The sequence below is a fragment of the Phoca vitulina genome, unplaced genomic scaffold (genome assembly GCF_004348235.1).
Source record: "Phoca vitulina isolate PV1807 unplaced genomic scaffold, GSC_HSeal_1.0 scaffold23, whole genome shotgun sequence".
Lineage (NCBI taxonomy): Eukaryota > Metazoa > Chordata > Mammalia > Carnivora > Phocidae > Phoca > Phoca vitulina.
The window spans coordinates 15,306,526-15,327,300 of record NW_022589726.1 but is presented as its reverse complement, the minus strand read 5'-3'; the positions used below and the strand labels follow the sequence as shown (position 1 = coordinate 15,327,300).

The following is a 20,775-nucleotide window of genomic DNA, read 5'->3' as shown; positions in this document are numbered from 1 at the left end:
CGTTCTTAAAGAGACAGCTAAAACGTCATCAGTGGGCTTGTAAAGTACTAGAAGTAGTAAGTCTGCTTTTTTTTTTTTTGGCTGGACTCAACGTACAATCCATGGTAGTGGGACTAGGTGTTATAAATAGTTAAGATTTCCTTTGTTTATGTGGGCCCCTTCCTACTATGTCTTTTCTGAGATGTCATTCTGTGATGAGGGCTGAGGGTGGGGGAGGGATAAGAGTTGTGAGCTTCATTTCCTCCCTTTTTTCCCACAGCAACAGGAACAGGACCCCACAAATTTATACATATCAAACCTTCCACTCTCCATGGATGAGCAAGAACTAGAGGGGATGCTGAAGCCTTTTGGCCAGGTTATCTCCACTCGAATCCTCCGAGACACCAGTGGGACCAGCAGAGGGGTTGGCTTTGCAAGGTGAGGGATGCCAGAATGGGAAATGATGAGGTTAATGAAGAATGTCCCTTAGAAGGTCACCAAAAAAGTCTGTGCCCCCTCCCTCAAGGGACCGGACTCTTGGCCTAAAGTACTTGACAGTGAATCAGAAGTTCATTTAAACTATAGGTCACAGTACTTAAATACCCATTTGCCCTCAAAATCTTTATCCTTTCCCCACTATTTCTTGCTACTCTAGCATTTGTTCCTTTGATCCAGACCCAAGCAGAATAAAATAATTCTGTATCCTTTTATATAGATAATGAAGCCAGAGTCTCCACTGTGAAGTGATTTGCCCAGGGTCCCCCAGCAGTGGGTGGTAGAACAGTACCCTAATCCTTCTGGCTTCAAGATCAGTGGGATGAAGTAGAAGATGTGTTCTTCCTTTTCAGTTCTGTCGAGAGACTTAGATTCTGGAAACAACCCTGCCACTAACTGCCCCTGTGATATCAGACCTTTCTGAGCCTTGGTTTACTCTGTGAAGTGGAGAGTGATTTAGATGAGTGATTTTCTTCAGGTGTTCCCTGGAGCTGTGGAGTTCTCCAGGGTGCCCTCTTCTGAGCCTAGGTGTCATTGTAGAGCTTCGGCCTCTTCCAGCCCACTGAAGAAATGGTTCTGCTTTTATTTTAAGATTTTGTTTGAGGGGCTCCTGGGTGGCTCAGTTGTTGGGCGTCTGCCTTTCGGCTCAGGTCATGATCCCAGGCTCCTGGGATCGAGCCCCGCATCGGGCTCCCTGCTCAGCGGAAGCCTGCTTCTCCCTCTCCCACTCCCCCTGCTTGTGTTCCCTCTCTTGCTGTCTCTCTCTCTGCCAACTAAATAAATAAAATCTTTAAAAAAAAAAAAGATTTTGTTTGAAAGGAGACTGTTGCTTTTTCTGAAAGTTTGAAAACTATTGGAATACATGATCTGAAGGTCCCATTTTGTTTTATAATACCTTGTCTGGTCCAGGAACACTCCCTTACTCTGGAGTGTTTCTCCGGATCTTGGGAACAAGGAATAGGCCCTCTTCCGTAGCCAACTCAATCTTGGTAGCACCACCTTCTGGCAATCCCAAGTATAACTAAAAGAGAGTTCTTAGGCTTGTGGTCATCAAACTGTTTTTGCTCCCACTTTTTTAAAAATTTAAATTCAATTAATTAACATATATAATATTATTAGTTCCAGGGGTAGAGTTTAGTGATTCATCAGTTGCATATAAAACCTAGTGCTCATTACATCATGTGCCCTCCCCCATCACCCAGTTACCCCATCCCCTCCCACCTCCCCTCCAGCAACCCTGTTTGTTTCCTATTGTTAAGAGTCTCTTATGGTTTGCCTCCCTCTCTGATTTTGTCTTGTTTTATTGTTCCCTCCCTTCCCCTATGATCCTCTGTTTTGTTTCTTAAATTTCACATATGTGTGAAATCATATAATTGTTTTTCTCTGATTGGCTTATTTAGCTTAGCATAATACCTTCTAGTTCCAGCCACATTGTTGCAAATGGTAAGATTTCATTTTTTTTTATGGCTGAGTAATATTCCATTGTATATATTTACCACATCTTCTTTATCCATTTGTCTGTTGATGGACATCTGGGCTCTTTCCACATTTTGGCTATTGTGGACATTGCTGCCATAAACATTGGGGTGCAGGTGCCCCTTCAGATCACTGTTTGGCTCCCACGCTTTTTTTTTTTTAAGATTTTATTTATTTGACAGAGAGAGAGAGCGCAAGTAGGGAGAAGTGGCAGGCAGAGGGAGAAGCAGGCTCCCTGCTGAGCCAGGAGCCCGATGCAGGGCTCGATCCTAGGACCCTGGGATCATGACCCGAGCCGAAGGCAGATGCTTAACGACTGAGCCACCCAGGCGCCCCGCCTCCCACACTCTTTTAAAGCAGAGGTTCTCAACCCTTTTCAGTTCATGGCACCTTAAGTTGTGTCAATAATATTTTTTTGCTCTAGACCAAAAGAAATACTTAAGGGGCACCTGGCTGACTCAGTAGAGCATGTGATTTTTGATCCTGGGGTTGTGAGTTCGAATCCCACATTGGGAGTTGAATTTACTTTAAAAAAAAAAAAAAAAAGAGGGGCGCTTGGGTGGCTCAGTTGGTCAAGCATCCAACTCTTGATTTTGGCTCCAGTCATGATCTCAGGGTCACGAGATCAATCCCTGTGTCGGGCTCTGCGTTCAGTGTAGAGTCTACTTGTCCCTCTCCCTCTGCTCCTCCCCCCACTTGCTCACTTGCTCGATCAAGCTCTAAGTAAATAAATGAATAAAATCTTAAAAAAAAAAAGAGGAAGGGGGCGCCTGGGTGGCTCAGTTGGTTAAGCAACTGCCTTCGGCTCAGGTCATGATTCTGGAGTCCCGGGATCGAGTCCCACATCGGGCTCCCTGCTCAGCAGGGGGTCTGCTTCTCCCTCTGACCCTTCCCCTCTCATGCTCTCTGTCTCCCATTCTCTCTCTCAGATAAATAAATAAAATCTTTAAAAAAAAAAAAAAAGAGGAAAAATATTTTTACTCCATTCTTAAATAACTATACTTTCTATACTTACTAATGGAATGTGTACCTGTTGAACACTTCACAGCTTCTCAAACCTTGGAATCAAATTGGACACTGGCGCCCTCATTTCCTGTCACACATTGGTTTTCTTATGGTATTTGCTTTTGTCGTAGCAACCGTGGAAAAAACAGCTTTGCAAAAATACATTATTAAAAGGATCGTAGGGTGATCCAGTGTTGAAATGGTGACCTTTTAGAGTTAGTAGTCCACACAGTATCCAATAGATGTTGCTGTATTTTCTTCAGAAAGTTAAAAAAATCCCCTGCCTGCGCCTCTGTGAGCTCACCACAGTGGCACAGGGTGCCTCGGAGCCCAGTTTGGAAACTGGTTTTGAAGAGTTGAAAACCCGTGAAATCTCTTGCATGTTCCTATGCTATTACCTATACATTTTCTTCATACATTTAGATCTTGGGAAATCTAATTTCCAGCAAATTACAAATATCGACATTTTAAATAAAACTGTCGGGACGCCTGGGTGGCTCAGTCGGTTGGGTATCTGCCTTCGGCTGGGGTCGTGATCCCAGGGTTCTGGGATCGGGTCCCGCATCGGGCTCCCTGCTTGGCGGGAAGCCTGTTTCTCCCTCTGCCTGCTGCTTGCCCTGCTTGTGCTCGCTCTCTCTCCCCAAATAAATAAATAAAATCTTGAAAACAAACAAATAAACAAAAACTGTCAAGTTGGGACGCCTGGGTGGCTCAGTCGTTAACCGTCTGCCTTCGGCTCAGGTCATGGTCCCAGCATCCTGGGATCAGCCCCACATCGGGCTCCCTGCTCGGCGGGAAGCCTGCTTCTCCCTCTCCCACTCCCCCTGCTTGTGTTCCGTCTCTCACTGTGTCTCTCTCTCTGTCAAATAAATAAATAAAATCTTAAAAAAAAAAACTGTCATGTTATTTGTAAATATATCCAAATAGATCTAAATGTCATAGCAGTTTGATACACAAAATCATCCATTTAAAAATACTTAGGACTAGGGACGCATAAGTGGCTCAGTTGGTTAAGCATCTGCCTTCGGCTGGGTTCGGGATCCCAGGGTCCTGGGGTTGTCCCGCATCAGGCTCCCTGCTCAGCGGGGAGCCTGCTTCTCCCTCTGCCTGCTGCACCCCCCGCTTGTACTCTCTCTCTGACAAATAAATAAATAAAATATTTAAATAAATAAATAAAAATAAAAATACCTAGGGCGGGGTGTCTGGGTGTCTCAGGAAGGTAAGCATCTGACTGTTGATCTCAGGGTAGTGAGTTCAAGCCCTGTGTAGGGCTCCAGGCTGGGGGTGGGGCCTACTTAAAAAAAAATACTTAGGACATTTTTTTTAATAGTCATAATTCATATAATTTTTATTATAGTGTTCCTTTTTTGTTCTTGATCTTGTATTTCCATTCTATTTCCTTACAGAATTGTATTCAAGTATAGAATATTTTTATAATTGAAAGTTTTTTTATGGATCATTCTGTCCTACTTCTCTGCAACAAAAATACGTATATACAATAAATGAGAACTTTTTCCTGTGGTTACGAGACTGTACACATAAAGTAAAATTTTTTTTTTTTAAAGATTTTATCCATTTATTTGACAGAGAAACATAGCGCGAAAGGGAACACAAGCAAGGGCAGAGGGAGAGGGAGAAGCAGGCTTCCCGCTGAGCAGGGAGCGAGCCCGATGCGGGGCTCGATCCCAGGACCCTGGGATCATGACCTGAGCCGAAGGCAGACACTTACCGACTGAGCCACCCAGGCACCCCACATAAAGTAAATTTTATTGGAAAAGCTTACTCCTATGACATGGATAAGTTTTATTTTGTTTAGGTTTTTCTAATTAGGTCATGTAGCCAACAATGACTATTGTTTATTGCTATAATATCAATTCTGTTCCTGTTTTTTATTTTCATGCTGAGAACCTTGTTCACATAAGTAAATGGGAATAGGAAGAGTTTTGTTAAAATAGGAATTCTTTGAATTTCTTCTCAGTTATAAGCCAAGAACCAAGGTGATCGATCTGTCAAAACTGATTTTTTTATGCGTCGGTTAGCAACCTGTTGAGTCATCCAGCTTGCTGAAAGAATTAGAAACATCTGACTTAGAAAAAGACTTAAAAAGTCAGGCATCATTGCCTCATGTTGAGTTTGGGGAGACGTGCGAAGGAAGGGCAGAGCAGGGGCTGTGAGAGGGCCCTGGACCATCAGTGAGCACGAGCTGTCCTCAGGTAGGCCAGTTTTAGGAAAGAGCTTATGAGGAAGCGGAGGTTCTGCGAGCAATTCTCTTAAAACTCCTCAGGCCTGCTCACACTCTTGGAAGATTAAGGAGTAGAAATAACCCAGCTAAAGACTGCTGCTCTGGGATACCTAGCTCATGGGTTTTCCCTAAAAGGTTCCATGTGAGGCCTCTTTTTAGTGACCACCTTCATAGGACCGGTTCATATTTTTAGTGGTTATTGGCATAGAAAATATAATGAGACTTAATTTAAATATGGAAGGAGGGAGGGGCGCCTGGGTGACACAGTTGGTTAAGTGTCTGCTAAACGTCTGCCTTCGGCTCAGGTCATGATCCCGGTCCTGCTTAGCAGAGAGCCTGCTTCTCTCTCTCCCTCCCCCTCTCCCCCCAGCTTGTGCTCACTCATGCACTCTTTTCTCTCAAGTAAATAAATAAAATCTTTAAAATAAATAAATAAGGAAAGAAGAGGGGGAAGATACTGTACCTTGCGTCATATAGACCCTTATAATTTTTAGAACACATGTAAATACATTATCTCATTTGATTTGTAGTAGGGTAGATGGATGTTATATCTAATGCAGAAATGAGGAATGGATCCAATTGGGTTTTGTGCAGGTCCTAACTCACAGAATTTTGGGTGACCTGGTGCAAGAATCTAGATTTTCTGATTCCTTACTCAGTTGTCTTTCCCCAACAAGATACTTTAACTCCGCAGTTCCCAACATTGTTGTTTCTATCACTGTAGACCATGAACTCTTATTATTCTTTCCTCCTCTAGTTTCAAGAAATCTTAATATTACCAGTAGCTAATTAGACCTTGATAATCATAACCAGAAGCAAAAAATAAACATTGGCAGGTTCTTAGCTTGTGCAGTTTTATTGGAGTGAGGGAACAATTTCCATGAGGAATTTTGTAATAAAAAATAATGGTGACATGGGGCACCTGGCTGGCTCAGTGGGTAGAGCATATGACTCTTGATCTCAGGGTCATGAGTTCAAGCCCTACACTGGGTGTAGAGCTTACTTAAAAAAAAAAAAAAATGATAATGATGATGATAGCCACTGTTTATTATATTCTTGTTTCTTTTTTTTTTTTTTAAGATTTTATTTATTTATTTGACAGAGACACAGTGAGAGAGGGAACACAAGCAGGGGGAGTGGGAGAGGGAGAAGCAGACCTCCCGCTGAGCAGGGAGCCCGATGCAGGGCTCGATCCCAGGACCCTGGGATCATGACCTGAGCCGAAGGCAGATGCTTAATGACTGAGCCACCCCAGGCGCCCCTGTATTCTTGTTTCTTGTTTAAGAACCAGACCTAATAGTAGGCCCATCCATCAGTGTCTTTGGAATATTCATAGCTTCACTTTTCTTTTCAGGAGCCCTACAGGAGCCAGTTGAGGGAACGTTCATTAGAAGCTAGGGTTGCCTCTTCAAGATACCTTGAATTTATGTGGAGGAAACTGTGTTTCTATAGTCACAACTTTTGGAGTATTTGTGGGCTGGGAACTTAGAGCTTTCTCTTTGAATGTAGGGGGAGCGCAGATCCTGGAGAAGCTAGAGCCTAACCCCTCTTGTGCTCCTTAGGATGGAGTCCACAGAGAAGTGTGAAGCCATCATCACCCACTTTAATGGAAAATATATTAAGACACCTGCTGGAGTCCCAGGTGAGGCATCTGGGAATCAGGCTGAGAGAGCCATAGATTGTTACTTCCAGTGAAGATTCTGGAGGCATTTTGCATGAGTGTGAGTGGACTCAGAGGGTGAGACTCAGCTGTGTCTTTCTTTCTTGGCAGCCCCATCTGATCCCTTGCTTTGCAAATTTGCTGATGGTGGTCCAAAGAAACGACAGAACCAAGGGAAATACATGCAAAATGGACGGGCCTGGCCAAGGAATGGAGATATGGTAAGAGGACCTCTGAGGAGACAGGAGTACTAAGGACATTAACGTGGAATGGAATTTACCAGGGCCCGATTCCTGTGAGTTTAAGCGGCAAGCTTGAGAGTTAACAGTAACTGAGAGATGGCTGGCTGCTTAACATGATCTTCAGTGTGGGTCTTTAGTGGGATTTTGCAGCCTGCACAACCAGGAAAACTCTGGAACGGCTGTAGTAGGACCTGTCCAGACTTCACTTTAATCTGTTGAATCAAATACGTCCCAGTCTTGGCACTCTGGGCTTCCTCCTGTTCTCCCCCAAGGGCTCTCATTATGAACACTGTGTTCTTCCTTTATAGGGTGGTATGGCCTTGACCTATGACCCCACCACAGCTCTTCAGAATGGGTAAGGGTGTTTTATAGAATTGGGCTACCCGAAAATGACAACGGCCTGTCCAGGCACTGGGATGTTTCATCTTGATTTTTAAACAGCAGCTAGTGGGAAGTGGCTGTGTCTGTCAGTGGGGCCCTAACCTTGTGGCTTCTTGTGGCTCCTTACTGATGAGGTTCCTTCCTCCAGGTTTTACCCAGCTCCTTATAACATCACCCCCAACAGGATGCTTGCTCAGTCTGCACTCTCCCCGTACCTTCCATCTCCTGTGTCTTCCTATCAGGTACGTTCATGCCCGAAAAAAGTGGTGGGTATGGTGGTTTTCCCTGTCACTGTGCTTTAGGTAAAGGAGCATAAGGCTGGAAACTCCTTATTTTTTAGTTTTTCCTTTATACATACTGCTCACAAATAATTTTACATGAAAGCATAACGTGTGATCCCATGACATATATACGGACTGTTGTGGTAGCATCCTCTTACTCTATGTCCACAAGTAAGCCTATATTACGATATTTTTAATTTCCTATTATTCCATATATTTCAGAAAATTCCAGATTTTTCCTCATGTGCATATATGCATATGTATACAGTTTTGGAAGTCATTGTTTATTTATTTATTTTTTATTATTATTATTTTTTAAAGATTTTATTTATTTGCGAGAGAATGAGATAGAGAGAGAGCATGAGAGGGGGGAGGGTCAGAGGGAGAAGCAGACTCCCTGCCGAGCAGGGAGCCCGATGCGGGACTCGATCGCGGAACTCCAGGATCATGACCTGAGCCGAAGGCAGTCGCTTAACCAACTGAGCCACCCAGGCGTCCCAGTCATTGTTTATTTTACAAAAATCTGGCCAGATTAAATATATTTTTTACACTTCACTCTTCTCACTTAACAGTATCTTAAACCAGCGAGTCTCAAAGTTTGGTGCCTGGATGAGCAGTATCACCTGGGAATTTCAAAAAACATAAATGCTTGGATTCCACCCCAGATCTGCTGAAGTGGAAACTCTGAGGATGGGTCCCAGCAATCTGTTTTTTTGTTCACCATCTGTCACCATACAAAGTTATTCTAGTATTATTGACTGTATTCCCTATGCTGTGCTTTTCATCCCTGTGACTCACATATCTTCTACCTGCTACTCTGTACCTCTTAATCCGCTCCTGTTTCCACTGTCCCGTGTCCCTGCCCCCACCAGCTGAGTTTTTTAACAAGCCCTCGAGGTGATTCTGATGTAGCTAATGTTGAGACTTTTTGTTCTAATTATTTCTTTTTTAAACAGTTGCATTATATTTCATGCTGCAGAGACCAGAATTCTTCAACCCTACCTCCGTGAAGGGTATTCAATTGGATTTCAGGGGTTTTCTGGTACAAATAATACTTCCGTCCATATATTATTCAATCTAGCAGTCCCATTCCTTGGACTCTAATCCCCAGAAACAAACATATGTAAAGATCCTTATGCCTACATTCTTAAATCTGAGTACTGTTATTTCCGGGGGCTAGAGTCCAAGGAGTGGGCTTGCTAGGCTGGATAATATATGGACGTTTACTTTTACAGATGTTGCCAGATTGCTTCCCACAAAGGCTGTGTCAGTTCACATTTCCACTAGCAATGTCTGAGTGGCCATTTCCCTCCAGCCATAAGTGACATTGGTCTTTTTCAGTTTTTCCTATCTCGATAGGTGTAAAGTGCATTGTTACTTTAATTTGCATTTCCCTGGCTACAGTCAAGTTTAAGCGTGTCTTTTTATGTTTGTCATATTTATTTATTTTTATTTTTTAAAAGATTTTATTTATTTATTTGACAGAGAGACACAGCGAGAGAGGGAACACAAGCAGGGGGGAAGGGTAGAGGGAGAAGCAGGCTTCACACCGAGCAGGGAGCCTGATGCGGGGCTCGATCCCAGGACCCTGAGATCATGACCTGAGCCGAAGGCAGACTTTTAACGACTGAGCCACCCAGGCGCCCCTGTTTATCATATTTTGATTTGCTCTTCTCTGATTGTTCTTGATACACTTGGCCCATTTTTCTGTTTGGTTATTCGTTTCCCATCAACTTACAAAAAGCATTTGCATATTATTTATTTATTTATTTTTAAGATTTTGTTTATTTATTTGACAGAGAGAGACACAGTGAGAGAGGGAACACAAGCAGGGGGAGTGCGAGAGGGAGAAGCAGGCTTCCTGCTGAGCAGGGAGCCCAATGCGGGGCTCGATCCCAGGACCCTGGGATCATGACCTGAGCCGAAGGCAGACGCCTAACCGACTGAGCCACCCAGGCGTCACCACATTTGCATATTATTAAAGTATCAATCCTCTGAATGCTATCTTTCTTACAAATATTTTTTTCCAGATTTAATTTTTGTCCATTGACTTTGTGTTGTGGTCCTCAAGCTTGAGCTGTCTATCAGAATCACTTGGAAAGCTTATCAAACCCAAATTACTGGGCACCACACAGAGAATTTCTGATTCAGTAAGACTAGGCTAGGAGGCAGGAATTTGCATTTCTGTTTCCAGATGCTGCTGCTGCCCCTGCTGCCTGTCCAGGGACCATACTTCGGGAATCACTCATTTGCACCACAAAAAACCGTGAAAGTTTAAAATTTGTGTACAGTTAAATATGTCTGCGTTTCCACTAAAGCTTTTGAATTTCTTAATTAAAAAGGTCTTCCCAGTCCCTATATTATACATATGGTCTCCAAGATTTATTTTATTGTTTTACAGTAAAATTTAAATATGTAATCATCAGGAATTTATTTTTGTATGGGGCACCAGATAGGCATTTTATTTCATTCTTTCAGAATGTTTTAACCGGTTGTCCTAGCACCAAATTATTAAATCATATTTGAATTAATGGATTATTAATACGGTGAATTAATTAAAAATTAAACAGTGGTGAGTTAAAATGCCACCTACAATAAATACTGGGGTTTGTTTCTGTGTCCTTGATCCTCTTCCAGGGCTCACTGTGTCTGTCCTTACTCTGGTGATACATTGACTTGATCGCAGTGGCTTTCAGAATGTCTTCTAATATATTTTTAAAATATTTTATTTATTTTTTTGAGAGAGACTGAGAGAGAGAGAGCACGAGAGGGGAGAGGGTCAGAGGGAGAAGCAGACTCCCTGCTGAGCAGGGAGCCCAATGCGGGACTCGATCCCAGGACTCCAGGATCATGACCTGAGCCAAAGGCAATTGCCCAACTAACTGAGCCACCCAGGAGCCCCAGAATATCTTCTAATATTATAAAAGACAAAACCTTTTCCCCACTCTTTCAGACTTTATGCTGTTTTTTGGCATTTACTCTTCTTCTTCTTCTTTTTTTTAAGATTTTATTTATTTATTTCACAGAGAGAGACACAGCGAGAGAGGGAACACAAGCAGGGGGAGTGGGAGAGGGAGAAGCAGGCTTCCCGCCAAGCAGGGAGCCCGATGCGGGGCTCGATCCCAGGATCCTGAGATCATGACCTGAGCCAAAGGCAGTTGCTTAACCAACTGAGCCACCCAGGTGCCCCGGCATTTACTCTTCTGTATAAAGTTTATGATATCTAATTTTTGGAAATCTGACAATTTTAATTGGAATTTCATTAAATTTATGTATTAGTTTAAGAGAACTGACCTTTCTTTGAGAATGACCTTTTTTTTAGAGATTTATTTCTTTTAGTTGGGGGGTGCAGAGGGAGAGAGAGAAATAGAATCTCAAGCAGACTCCACGCTAAGTGTGGTAACCCCACGACCCTGAGATCATGACCTGAGCTGAAACCAAGAGTCGGATGCTCAATTGACTGAGCCACCCAGGTGCCCTGGGAATTGACTTTTTTTTTTTTTAAAGGATTTTATTTATTTATTTGACAGAGAGAGAGAAAGCGAGAGAGGGAACACAAGCAGGGGGAGTGGGAGAGGGAGAAGCAGGCCTCCCGCCGAGCAGAAAGCCCGATGTGGGGCTCGATCCCAGGACCCCGAGATCATGACCTGAGCCGAAGGCAGTCGCTTAACCGACTGAGCCACCCAGGCGCCCCGGGAATTGACTTTTTAAGAACTATTCTTTTCGGGGTGCGTGGGTGGCTCGGTCAGTTAAGCATCTGCCTTCTGCTCAGGTCATGATCCCAGGGTCCTGGTTTTGAGCCCCACATCAAGCCCCACATGGAGCAGGGAGCCTACTTCTCCCTCTGCCCCTCCCCCTGCTCATGCTTTCTCTTAATCTCTCTCTCTCTCCCTCTCTCAAATAAAAAATTTTTTAAAAAAAGTATTCTTTTCACCCAAGATGTAGTATTTCTTTTCATGTTTTTAAATCTTTTTTTACGCCCTTCAATAAGATGTTAGTGTTGTTTATATAGATCTTATGCTTTTCCTGTTGAATATATTCGTAAGTGTTCTATAATTTTATAAGCATTTCTAGATGCTATAGATACACTGAAGAAAAACTGTTGGTTTATGTTCATGTATCTTGTGTGCAGCTAATGTACCAAATCCTTATTACTACTAGCATTTTTTTTTACTGAGTCTCTTAAGTGTTCTAGGTATATAGTTGTATCATCAGTGCAAAAATCATAGTTTTCTCTTCCTTTCCAATTTTATGCCAGTTGTGTTCTTATCTAATTGTATTTGTTTGACCCTACTGTAAGATATTATAATTATTATAAATGCAGTGGTTTTAATATTTCTTTGTTTAGGTTAATGTTAACAGCTAGGTTTTGGTACTAGCCTTTAATATGTAAGTAGTTTTTTTCTAGACTCTATTTTACTGTTTTTTGTTTTTTTTTTTTAATAAATTGCTGCTGGATTTTATCAAATGTCTTTTTGTCATCTCATATTACACTCTGGCTTTTTCCTTCGATTTTGACTTATGTTTATAGAGTTTCTGATCTTGAACAATCTTTACATTTATGAAATAAACCTACTTGTTTATTGTGATACATTTCTAGCTTCTCATTGCTCTTTTTCTTTTTTTTTTTTTCATTTTAAAATTGAGATAATTCAGGGGTGCCTGGGTGGCTGAGTTGGTTAAGCCTCATGATCTTTGGCTCAGGTCATGATCCTGAGGTCCTGGGATTAAGCCCTGCATCGGGCTCCCTGCTCAGCAGTCTGCTTCTCTCTCTCCCTCTCCCTCTGCTGCGCCCCCTGCTTGTACTCTCTCTCTCTGTCGAATAAATAAATAAAATCTAAAATAAATAAATACATAAAATTGAGATAAGTCACATACCATAAAATTCACCTACTTAAAGTATACAAGTCAGTAGTTTCAAGTATATTTTGCAAAGTTATGCAGCTATCAGCATTATCTAATTCCAGAACATTTTTATTACCCCAGAAAGAAGCTCTGTCCCTGTTAGCGGTCATTGCCCATTCTCCCTCACCCATACCCCCTGGCAATCACTGAGATACTTTCTATGACTATAGATTTGCCTCCTCTGGATACTTTGTATAAATGGAAGCATGCAGTATATGTCTTTGGGGCCAGGCTTCTTCCACTCAGCATGCTTTCGAGGTCTATCCGTGTCGTAGCACGTAGCAGTACTTCACTCTTCTTTATGAGTGAGTCAGTCCCCTGCCATTGTATGACTATACCCGTTTGTTCTCCACTTAGTAGTTGATGGCCTTTCGGGTTGTTTCTACCTTTTGGCTATTAGAATAATGCTGCTTTGAATATTTGTGTACAATTTTTGTGTCAACACGTGTTTTAATTTCTCTTGGGTATACACCCCCAGTGGACTTGCTGGGTTACGTAGGAACAATATGTTTAACTTTCTGAGGAAATGCCAAACTGTTTTCCAGAGCTGCTGCACCATTTTACATTCCCGCCCACAGTGTATGACACTTGTTATTTTTTTTTTTTTTTAAGATTTTATTTATTTGTCAGAGAGAGAGCGAGCACAAGCAGGGGGAATGGCAGACAGAGGGAGAAGCAGGCTCCCCACTGAGCAAGGAGCCCAATGTGGGACTTGATCCCAGGATCCTGGGATCATGATCTGAGCTGAAAGCAGATGCTTAACGGACTGAGCCTCCCAGGCGCCCCCCTCCCCTCTTTTTAAGTTGTATTTATGAGAGAGAGAGAGGGAGAGAGTTGGGGGGGAGGGGGAGGCAGAGGGAGAGAATCTCCAGCGGACCCCCTGCTGAGCAAGGAGCCTGATGCAGGGCTGGATCCCAGGACCCTGCATGACCTGAGCCGAAATCAAGAGTCAGACACTTAACTTACTGAGCCACCCAGGAGCCCCTACTCTCTCCTTTTAATTACAGCCATCCTGGTGGGTGTGAAGCGGCATCTCATCACGGTTTTGATTTGCATTTCCCTGGTGACTAATGATGTTGAGCCTCTCTCGTGTGCTTATTGGCCATTTGTATATCTTCTTAGAGAAGTATCTATTCCTATCTTTTGCCCATTTTTGAATCGGGTTATTTGTTGACGTGTGCGAGTTTTTAATAGTTTTTAATATTTTTTAAGGAGTTTATTCTTAATGTTTCTATTTTGTGAGGGGGCACTCCGACTTTTTTGGGGTTTTGCTGAACATTATCAGATCACTGGGAGAAACAGTAGTTTCTAGGCAATTAATGTTTTTGTCTATTTCTTTGGTTTGCCTTAGAGAGTAACTCAGACATCTCCTCTACAAGGACCTAACCCGTCGTGGATGCACCACCAGTCATACCTCATGCAGCCTTCAGTGAGTGTTCAGGAGTGGGCAAAAGCCAAAGAGTTTGATGTAAAGAAAAACAATGGGATCTGATGATAGACTATGTGGGTGTGAGTTCTGGCTCAGTCCCTCGTGCAACGCAGCTGTATGACCTGAAATTCTGTCAGTTTGTTATTCTTAAGAGGAGGACCCCTCCACACTGACGGGCAGAGCACCTGTTGCTGTTGGGCAGCTGGGTCGCTACTCACCTATCATTTCCCAGGACTTTTAAATGTCTGTCCTCAGCGGTCCTGGTAGGCGTGAATCTCTCTGGCTTAGTTGGATGCTGCCAGCTAACCCTGTCCTTTGTTGCCGCCTCCAGGGTTCCGTTCTGCCGCCGGGGATGGATCACCCCATTTCTCTGCAGCCTGCCTCCATGATGGGACCTCTTACCCAGCAACTGGGGCACCTCTCGCTCAGCAGCACGGGCACGGTAAAGCCAAGCGGGCTGTTTCTGATTTCAGACTCCGACTGAGCAGGGGTACCTATGCAGTGCTCTTCAGCGTAAATGCTTGTGAATGAGGGTGGCAGTCACTTCAGTGTCACTGAAGGCACGGCTCAGACCCCGACTAGGAGATAAACAGAATATCGCCATGCCGCTCCCCTTTTAACCGATTCCTACTCACGAAACTAAATAGTGCTTCTGTCTACACCGCAGTTTACCCAGGAGCTCACACACATTTCCTAGAAATCCTTCCCAACATGGTGACCAGAAGAACGGGTGAAGCTCAGCAGGTTTCTTGCGGGTCCGCTGCACGGTGGTGCGCAGGCCGGAGGAGGAAGGGAAGCCCCGGGGGCGCACGTCTCTCTAAGCCTGTGTACTTAGCAGCCCCTGGAGCGCTCCGGAGAAGGGACAATTAAATGCCACTCTCTGGGGATGAAACCTAGGCATCAGTCGTTTTTAGAGCTCCCCGGGTGCTTTAAATATCGCCAGGAGTCCCCTCCCTGCTCTGAGCCTGTGGATGGCTCTCATTCTAGTACGTGCCGGCGGCCGCCCCGCTGCCAGGAGCTTACATCGCCCCGTACACCCCCGTGCCTTCCGCCGGTGTCGCAGCCGAGGTAAGAGCTTTCTGGTCTCGCGGAATCGCGCGTAGGAAAACGCACAGAGGGAGGTTTGCCCCCGATCGAGATCTTCCTCTAACGGCGCCTGGGTGGCTCAGCTGGTTAGGTGACTGCCTTCAGCTCGGCTCGTGATCCCGGCGTCCTGGGATCGAGCCCCGCATCGGGCTCTCTGCTCTGCGAGAGGCCTGCTTCTCCCTCTGCCTCTGCCTGCAGCTCCCCCAGCTTGTGCTCTCTCAACATTTTAGGAAAGGAAAAAAAAAAAGATCTCCCTCTAATAGTGATGCTGATTCTGCGCGCGCGGTCAGCTGCTGGGCGTGTGAGTGAGCGTAGGAAGGAAGGACCTCGTCCGTCCGTGCCCTTGAACGAGGCGCTCGTTGAGGCCGGCCCGTACTGAGCCGCGTCTCGGCAAGAGGCTAGGGTGCGCGGTGTGTCGGGGAGGCGCTGCTGTGTGCGCGTGGGAGGGGGAGCTGGGGCAGGACACCCCACTCTGGGGGGGGCACAGGCGCGCCGAGCTTGACTCTCCGGCCTCGGCTGCGGTGCAGGAGAGCGGCGGCCAGCAGACCCAGGTGCCGGTGGAGGCGCCCTCAGACCACGGGCTCTACTCCTTCCAGTTCAACAAGTAGCAGCGGTAAGCGCGCCCCCCCCACCCCCGGTTTACGCCTGCTCTAGGGTTCCCCTCCCCCTCTTGCTGGCGACAGGCATCCCTCTTTTTCTCGTGCTTTACTGAGCTTTGCAAATATTGCCTTTTTTTTTTTTTTTTTTTGGACAAATTGCAGGTTTGTGGCTACCCTGCTTTCCCTGCTTTAAGCAAGTCTGTCAGTGCCACTGGCATTTGCTCACTTTGTGTCTCTGTGTCACATTTGGGTAATTCTCAAAATAGGTCTAATTTGGGGGCGCCTGGGTGGCTCAGTCGTTAAGTGTCTGCCTTCGGCTCAGGTCATGATCCCAGGGTTCTGGGATCGAGTCCCGCATCGGGCTCCCTGCTCGGCGGGAAGCCTGCTTCTCCCTCTCCCACTCCCCCTGCTTGTGTTCTCTCTCTTTCTCAAATAAATAAATACAATCTTAAAAAATATATGTCAAGTTTTTTATTGCATTTTTATGGTAATCTGTGATCAGTGACTGTGACTTGCTGAGAGCTCAGGTGATAGTTAACAGTTTTAACAATAAAGTATTTTTGAATTAAGGTCTGCCTATTATTTTTTGAGACCTGCTATTGCACACCTAATAGGCTACAGTGTAGTGTAAACATACTTTTTATATGCAGTGGGAAACCAGAAATTTCATCTGACTTGCTCTGTTGTGGTATTTGCTTTATTGCAGTGGTCTGGAAGCGAACCCGCATCGTGTCTGAGGTGCGCCCGGACGCCTGAATCATCGGAGAGGCTGATGCTCCCGAACTCCAGAGCGCTGACGGGATACAGACCCGCCGAGGGCCCTGCTAAGGACTAACACTTGGGCAGCGCTTTTCACAGGCCTGGGCCTGGAGAAAAGAAATCTCTGCACTCCTGCCCTCTGCTTCTTCCTCCATTCCTGGGGAGGCCTGGGGGAACCGTCACTTTTTGTGTGTGCTGCATTCAAGGAGATCAAAAGAACTCTTTTTCTTTCTTTTGCAAAGAAAGTTTTATATTTTGTTTTTAACTGCAATATACTCTTTCCATATCCCAAAGAGACATAGTGCCTTGAGCTTCTTCTCATCTTTATGAAAAACAGTTTTTGATGTGTTGGACTTATCTGAGGAGGCTTTAAAAATTTTTTGTTATTTCTTTAAAAAAAGGGAAAAACAGTGCAGTGAGAGAACAGTGATGAAGGAGTCCCACGGTGGGCCCTTATGTGGAGTTGAGGTATGGGCTTATTTCGGTGTGTGGTGGGTGTGTGTGGAGAATATACAGACTTTACAAATTTTGGTTTATAAAGCTCTTAGCTCACACATCCCATCTCTTCTTCACACATTGTATGCCTTCTTTCTCTCATCCAGACTGTTCTTTTTCTCTTTTTTATACAGCAGAGCCTGCCGACTTTGCCTTTTTTACAGTTTTTAATTTTGTGAATTTCTTTTTTGAATGAAATTTTCTAGGGACTTTTTTGGGGGCTGGGCAAGGAGCAGGTAGAGCACTAAGCAGGCAATGGAAGTGGCTTTTCCTCCCTCTGCCTTGCCACATCCTGGGAGAAAAGACCAGACTTTTGCCTTCAGGAAGCAGAGATGTGACGTAGGCTCATTAAGAGACACTCCCGCAGTCTTTGGAAGCCATCCTTGAGTCAAATTTAGATGAAGAGTAGGTCTTCCCTGGCGAGTTCCAGAAGGGTGGGCTTTTGACTTCTGACTAATTCTTCTCACCACTGAGGCCAGCACCGTCTGAGGGGAAGTGTCTTCTCCAGCGACAGCTTTTCGGGAGTCCCTGCTCCCCTGTTTCCTGGAGGGTCTCCTTTCCTGCCCTGGGTCCCAGGGCCCCTGTCTTCCCTGCCTCACATCGCGGTGCTCAGAGCAGCCTTTGCAGTTATGACCGTGCTGTGGAAGATCAGCTGCTTCCTCTGGGCCAGTGGTTCTCAGGAAGGTGGTTTTGTCCCCTAGAGGCCACTTGGAAATCTCTAGAGACATTTCTGATGGCCTTGCTTGGGGCTGAGGGCCGTGTGCTACCGGCGTCTAGTGGCTGGAGCGGCAGGGACGCTGTTACACATCCTGCAGGTGCACAGAACAGCCCCCACTCCCCTCCCCCCGAAGAATTATTTGGCTCCAAATGTCGGTGGTGCCAAGGTCCGAAACCTTGACGTAGACAGTGTTGTTACCACCTCCGGTGCCAGAGGACCTGGTAAATTCCCAGCCCAACCCTGGATGGGCAGGGCCTTTTGATACTCAGTGTAACTGCTTGAGAGGGACAGAACTGGGGTCCTTGAATTTTCCCCAGGCTTTGACCTTGGATACTTGTGTACCGCACGAGCCGTCCTAGAAAGGCTTGTGCTGTTGTGTCCATGCCACGTGCACGTGCACGTGCACACACACACACACACACACGTTCAGCAGGGTCAAGGTGTGGGGACTGTTCGGGGTTGTGCGCCGTGCAGGGGTGGGAAGGGACAGAGCTCTCTGTGACTGTCCAGGGCAACCTGCTCTGCCCTGATTTGTTTGGATCCCTTTTCCAGGGACCCAGGACGTTAAAAATAATGTTCCTTCTTGTGGAAGGATGACAGGGAGCTGGGATGGAAAAGGGCAATAAACCCCATCCCGTTATTTACAAGGTCAGCCATCCTTAAAAGCCTGTATTTCCCTCTGGAAGGCCCCGTCCGCCCTGGCGCCGTGCCCGTGGGGACAGGAGGAAGCCTTCGCCCCTGTCCGGGAAGTGAGGGCCCGCGGCTGTCCGCTCCGGTCCCTCGCTCCCGCGCCGGCAGTCCTGCTCCCCTGCACGGCAAGGTCAGGTGCTTTTCACCCGGCGGGCAGAAAGCCAAAGAGAGACGATGGAGAACCCGGTGTCTGCTGGGGCAGCTGTCGGGAGAGGAAGGAGAGGACACGGAGGGAAAAGCAGCTGAGGCAGCAGTGCTCGGACAGAGAGCTCGCAGCCAGCTTTCCCTCCCCGAAGTGAGAGTCCCGCGCTCCCTGCCCCTCGGCTGCCCTTTCGCGCAGTCCCGAGGCAGGGGAGGCGGCTACGGGTAGGGTGTCAGGTGTGGAGGACGGAATTCCCACTCTTCGTTTCCTCATGGCCACTGCCCACCTCAGGAAGGGCTTCTCCCTCGTAGAGCAGCCCCCCATCCGGTCGCGTTCTAGAAGGGTGTGGCTGGGCAAGTAGCTCTTGTTTCCGAGTCTCCAGCCCTGAGTCGAGGAAAGTATACCATAGATTTCTTGTCAGTGGCCTTGAAGAAGAAGAGAAAACAAATCCAGAATCCTGTTCCTCCGATTGCTAGTTTGGAGGAGGCTTGCTGGGCAGGCCACTGACAGCCCAGTGGCGTGGGGGCCTTTCGGGTATGGAGACTTGTTCATGTGGCGGTTGCCTCTCCTTTGCCTCCCAGAACTTTTTTTTTAACTTTATTTTTTTCCCCCAGAACTCTTGATTCTATTGTCTGTTTTTGCTTTTTTTTTTTTTTTTTTTTTTAATGTTTAAATGGCCAGGATTTTGCTTTGTTTTAAATAATGGAGTTACCTTTTGTGTGTTCTTCTCATGTGACTCTCCCTAAGGGCTCTGGCGAGTGTTTGTGGTTTGGACAGGTTTGGGCACGGGAAGGGATGGGGAGCCTCGAGTTATTTCTGTAGTAGTTAATGGCGCTGTAGAATTTTTTGGTTTTGGGGTTACGCTCCTGTTTTTCCCCTAGGTGTTAGTTCACGTCTAACAGTTAGTTGCTAAGGTGAGTGAGGGAGTGGGGAAAGGGGAGACCGGAATGAGGGATGCTTTTTCTCTCACGAAATAGCCTGTTGGCGGCAGTAGTGCCAGGGGCCGTGTAGGGGGCCTGGGGCCGGGCTCTCTAAACGCTGTGCTTAGCGTCTTCTCAGTTGTCTTCATGGAGCCGCGTCACCTCACCCCCCACCCCCACCCGTTACAGACGCTTGTAACACCCTTAAGATACTTTGTGTTTTTCTGTTTCTGTGCAAGTAGAGTGTGTCCGAGTCCCTTCCTCAGATGGAGGCTCAGAGCCTGCCTGTCCCATCTCAGGTCAGTGTTCTTACTGTTCCCTTCACGCTCTGAGCTGATGTTCAAACCCTAAGCTGAGCAGACCTTTGGAGGAGGGTGTGGGTAGAGGGTAAGGAAGATGTGGGAATGATGATAAGGAGAGATGTTATTTTTTAAGACTGTGGTTAACCAAAGAATTTGAAGAGCTGCCAAGACTCGGAAGCCCGGTGGCTCTGAAGAGGCAACGGCCCTTGGCAGGATCACGTAGGTAGGGGCGGTAGGAGGACATTACACTCGCTGAGGGTGAAGACTGGACTCGCTGCTCTACCCGCTCGTCCTGGGTTGGGCCACCTCAGCCCAGCTCCAGTCCTCTTCCTTCCTTCACTCTCTGGTCAGTGAGCTCGTTCACCCCGGTGGTGCCTGCGGCGCTCACTCCCTGCTCCTTCGGTGCCCACCTAAGTACGGCCTGTCGCTTTGCACCGAAAGGCCCTTGAGAGGCCGAGCTGGAACGGGATGTTGCAGGGATCTGACAGTTTAGTCTTTGGGGGGGGCGGGACCATTGCTGCTCCGTTGTGCACAGGCTCCACCTTCTGGGGGAGCAGCGGCACTGCACCTGGGAGGGCTGCTTGACCTTCTTAACCGGTGGCAATAAACTTAGGGCCGTGATCAGGTCTCAACTCGGCCGCAGAGAAGAGGGTGGGGGTGATGCAAGCCGAGGTGTCAGGGCTACGTGTTCAACTTGTGCCTGCTCGCACTGAGTCCTCCTTAAACCAACTACTCGATTTCTGTGTACCTGCATTTTAGGTCCTTCCGAGCATGAGCAGAGCCCTCATATTTCCTCACCTTTCATTTCCCACTTTCTTTTTAAAGGAGGGTCTTCCTTCAGCCTCCAAAGCCGGCCTGGGCGCTGTCACCCTTCTGATCTTTGCTGACCTCAGTAGCGGTGCGCCCCACATGACTGTGCTCGTGACAAAGCGAGGCGCCCTTCCGCCCATCACCGTTGCTGCTTCTCCC

The 20,775-nt window shown here is 46.3% G+C and overlaps 1 protein-coding gene across 4 annotated transcripts in view; it reads left to right on the top strand.

Moving 5' to 3' along the window:
- RBMS2 (RNA binding motif single stranded interacting protein 2) overlaps positions 1-19,190 on the top strand; it is a 69,752-nt gene extending 50,562 nt beyond the window's left edge. For all 4 annotated transcript variants that reach the window (XM_032420721.1, XM_032420720.1, XM_032420718.1 and 1 more), the window contains 10 exons: positions 260-417; positions 6,760-6,839; positions 6,969-7,078; positions 7,408-7,454; positions 7,629-7,722; positions 14,018-14,095; positions 14,427-14,537; positions 15,083-15,163; positions 15,709-15,794; positions 16,487-19,190. In XM_032420721.1, the coding sequence (XP_032276612.1) occupies positions 260-417; positions 6,760-6,839; positions 6,969-7,078; positions 7,408-7,454; positions 7,629-7,722; positions 14,018-14,095; positions 14,427-14,537; positions 15,083-15,163; positions 15,709-15,789 (840 nt within the window). In that variant the 3' untranslated portion in view covers positions 15,790-15,794; positions 16,487-19,190. The remainder of the gene's footprint in view (positions 1-259; positions 418-6,759; positions 6,840-6,968; positions 7,079-7,407; positions 7,455-7,628; positions 7,723-14,017; positions 14,096-14,426; positions 14,538-15,082; positions 15,164-15,708; positions 15,795-16,486) is intronic.
- The last annotated feature ends 1,585 nt before the right edge of the window (positions 19,191-20,775 follow it).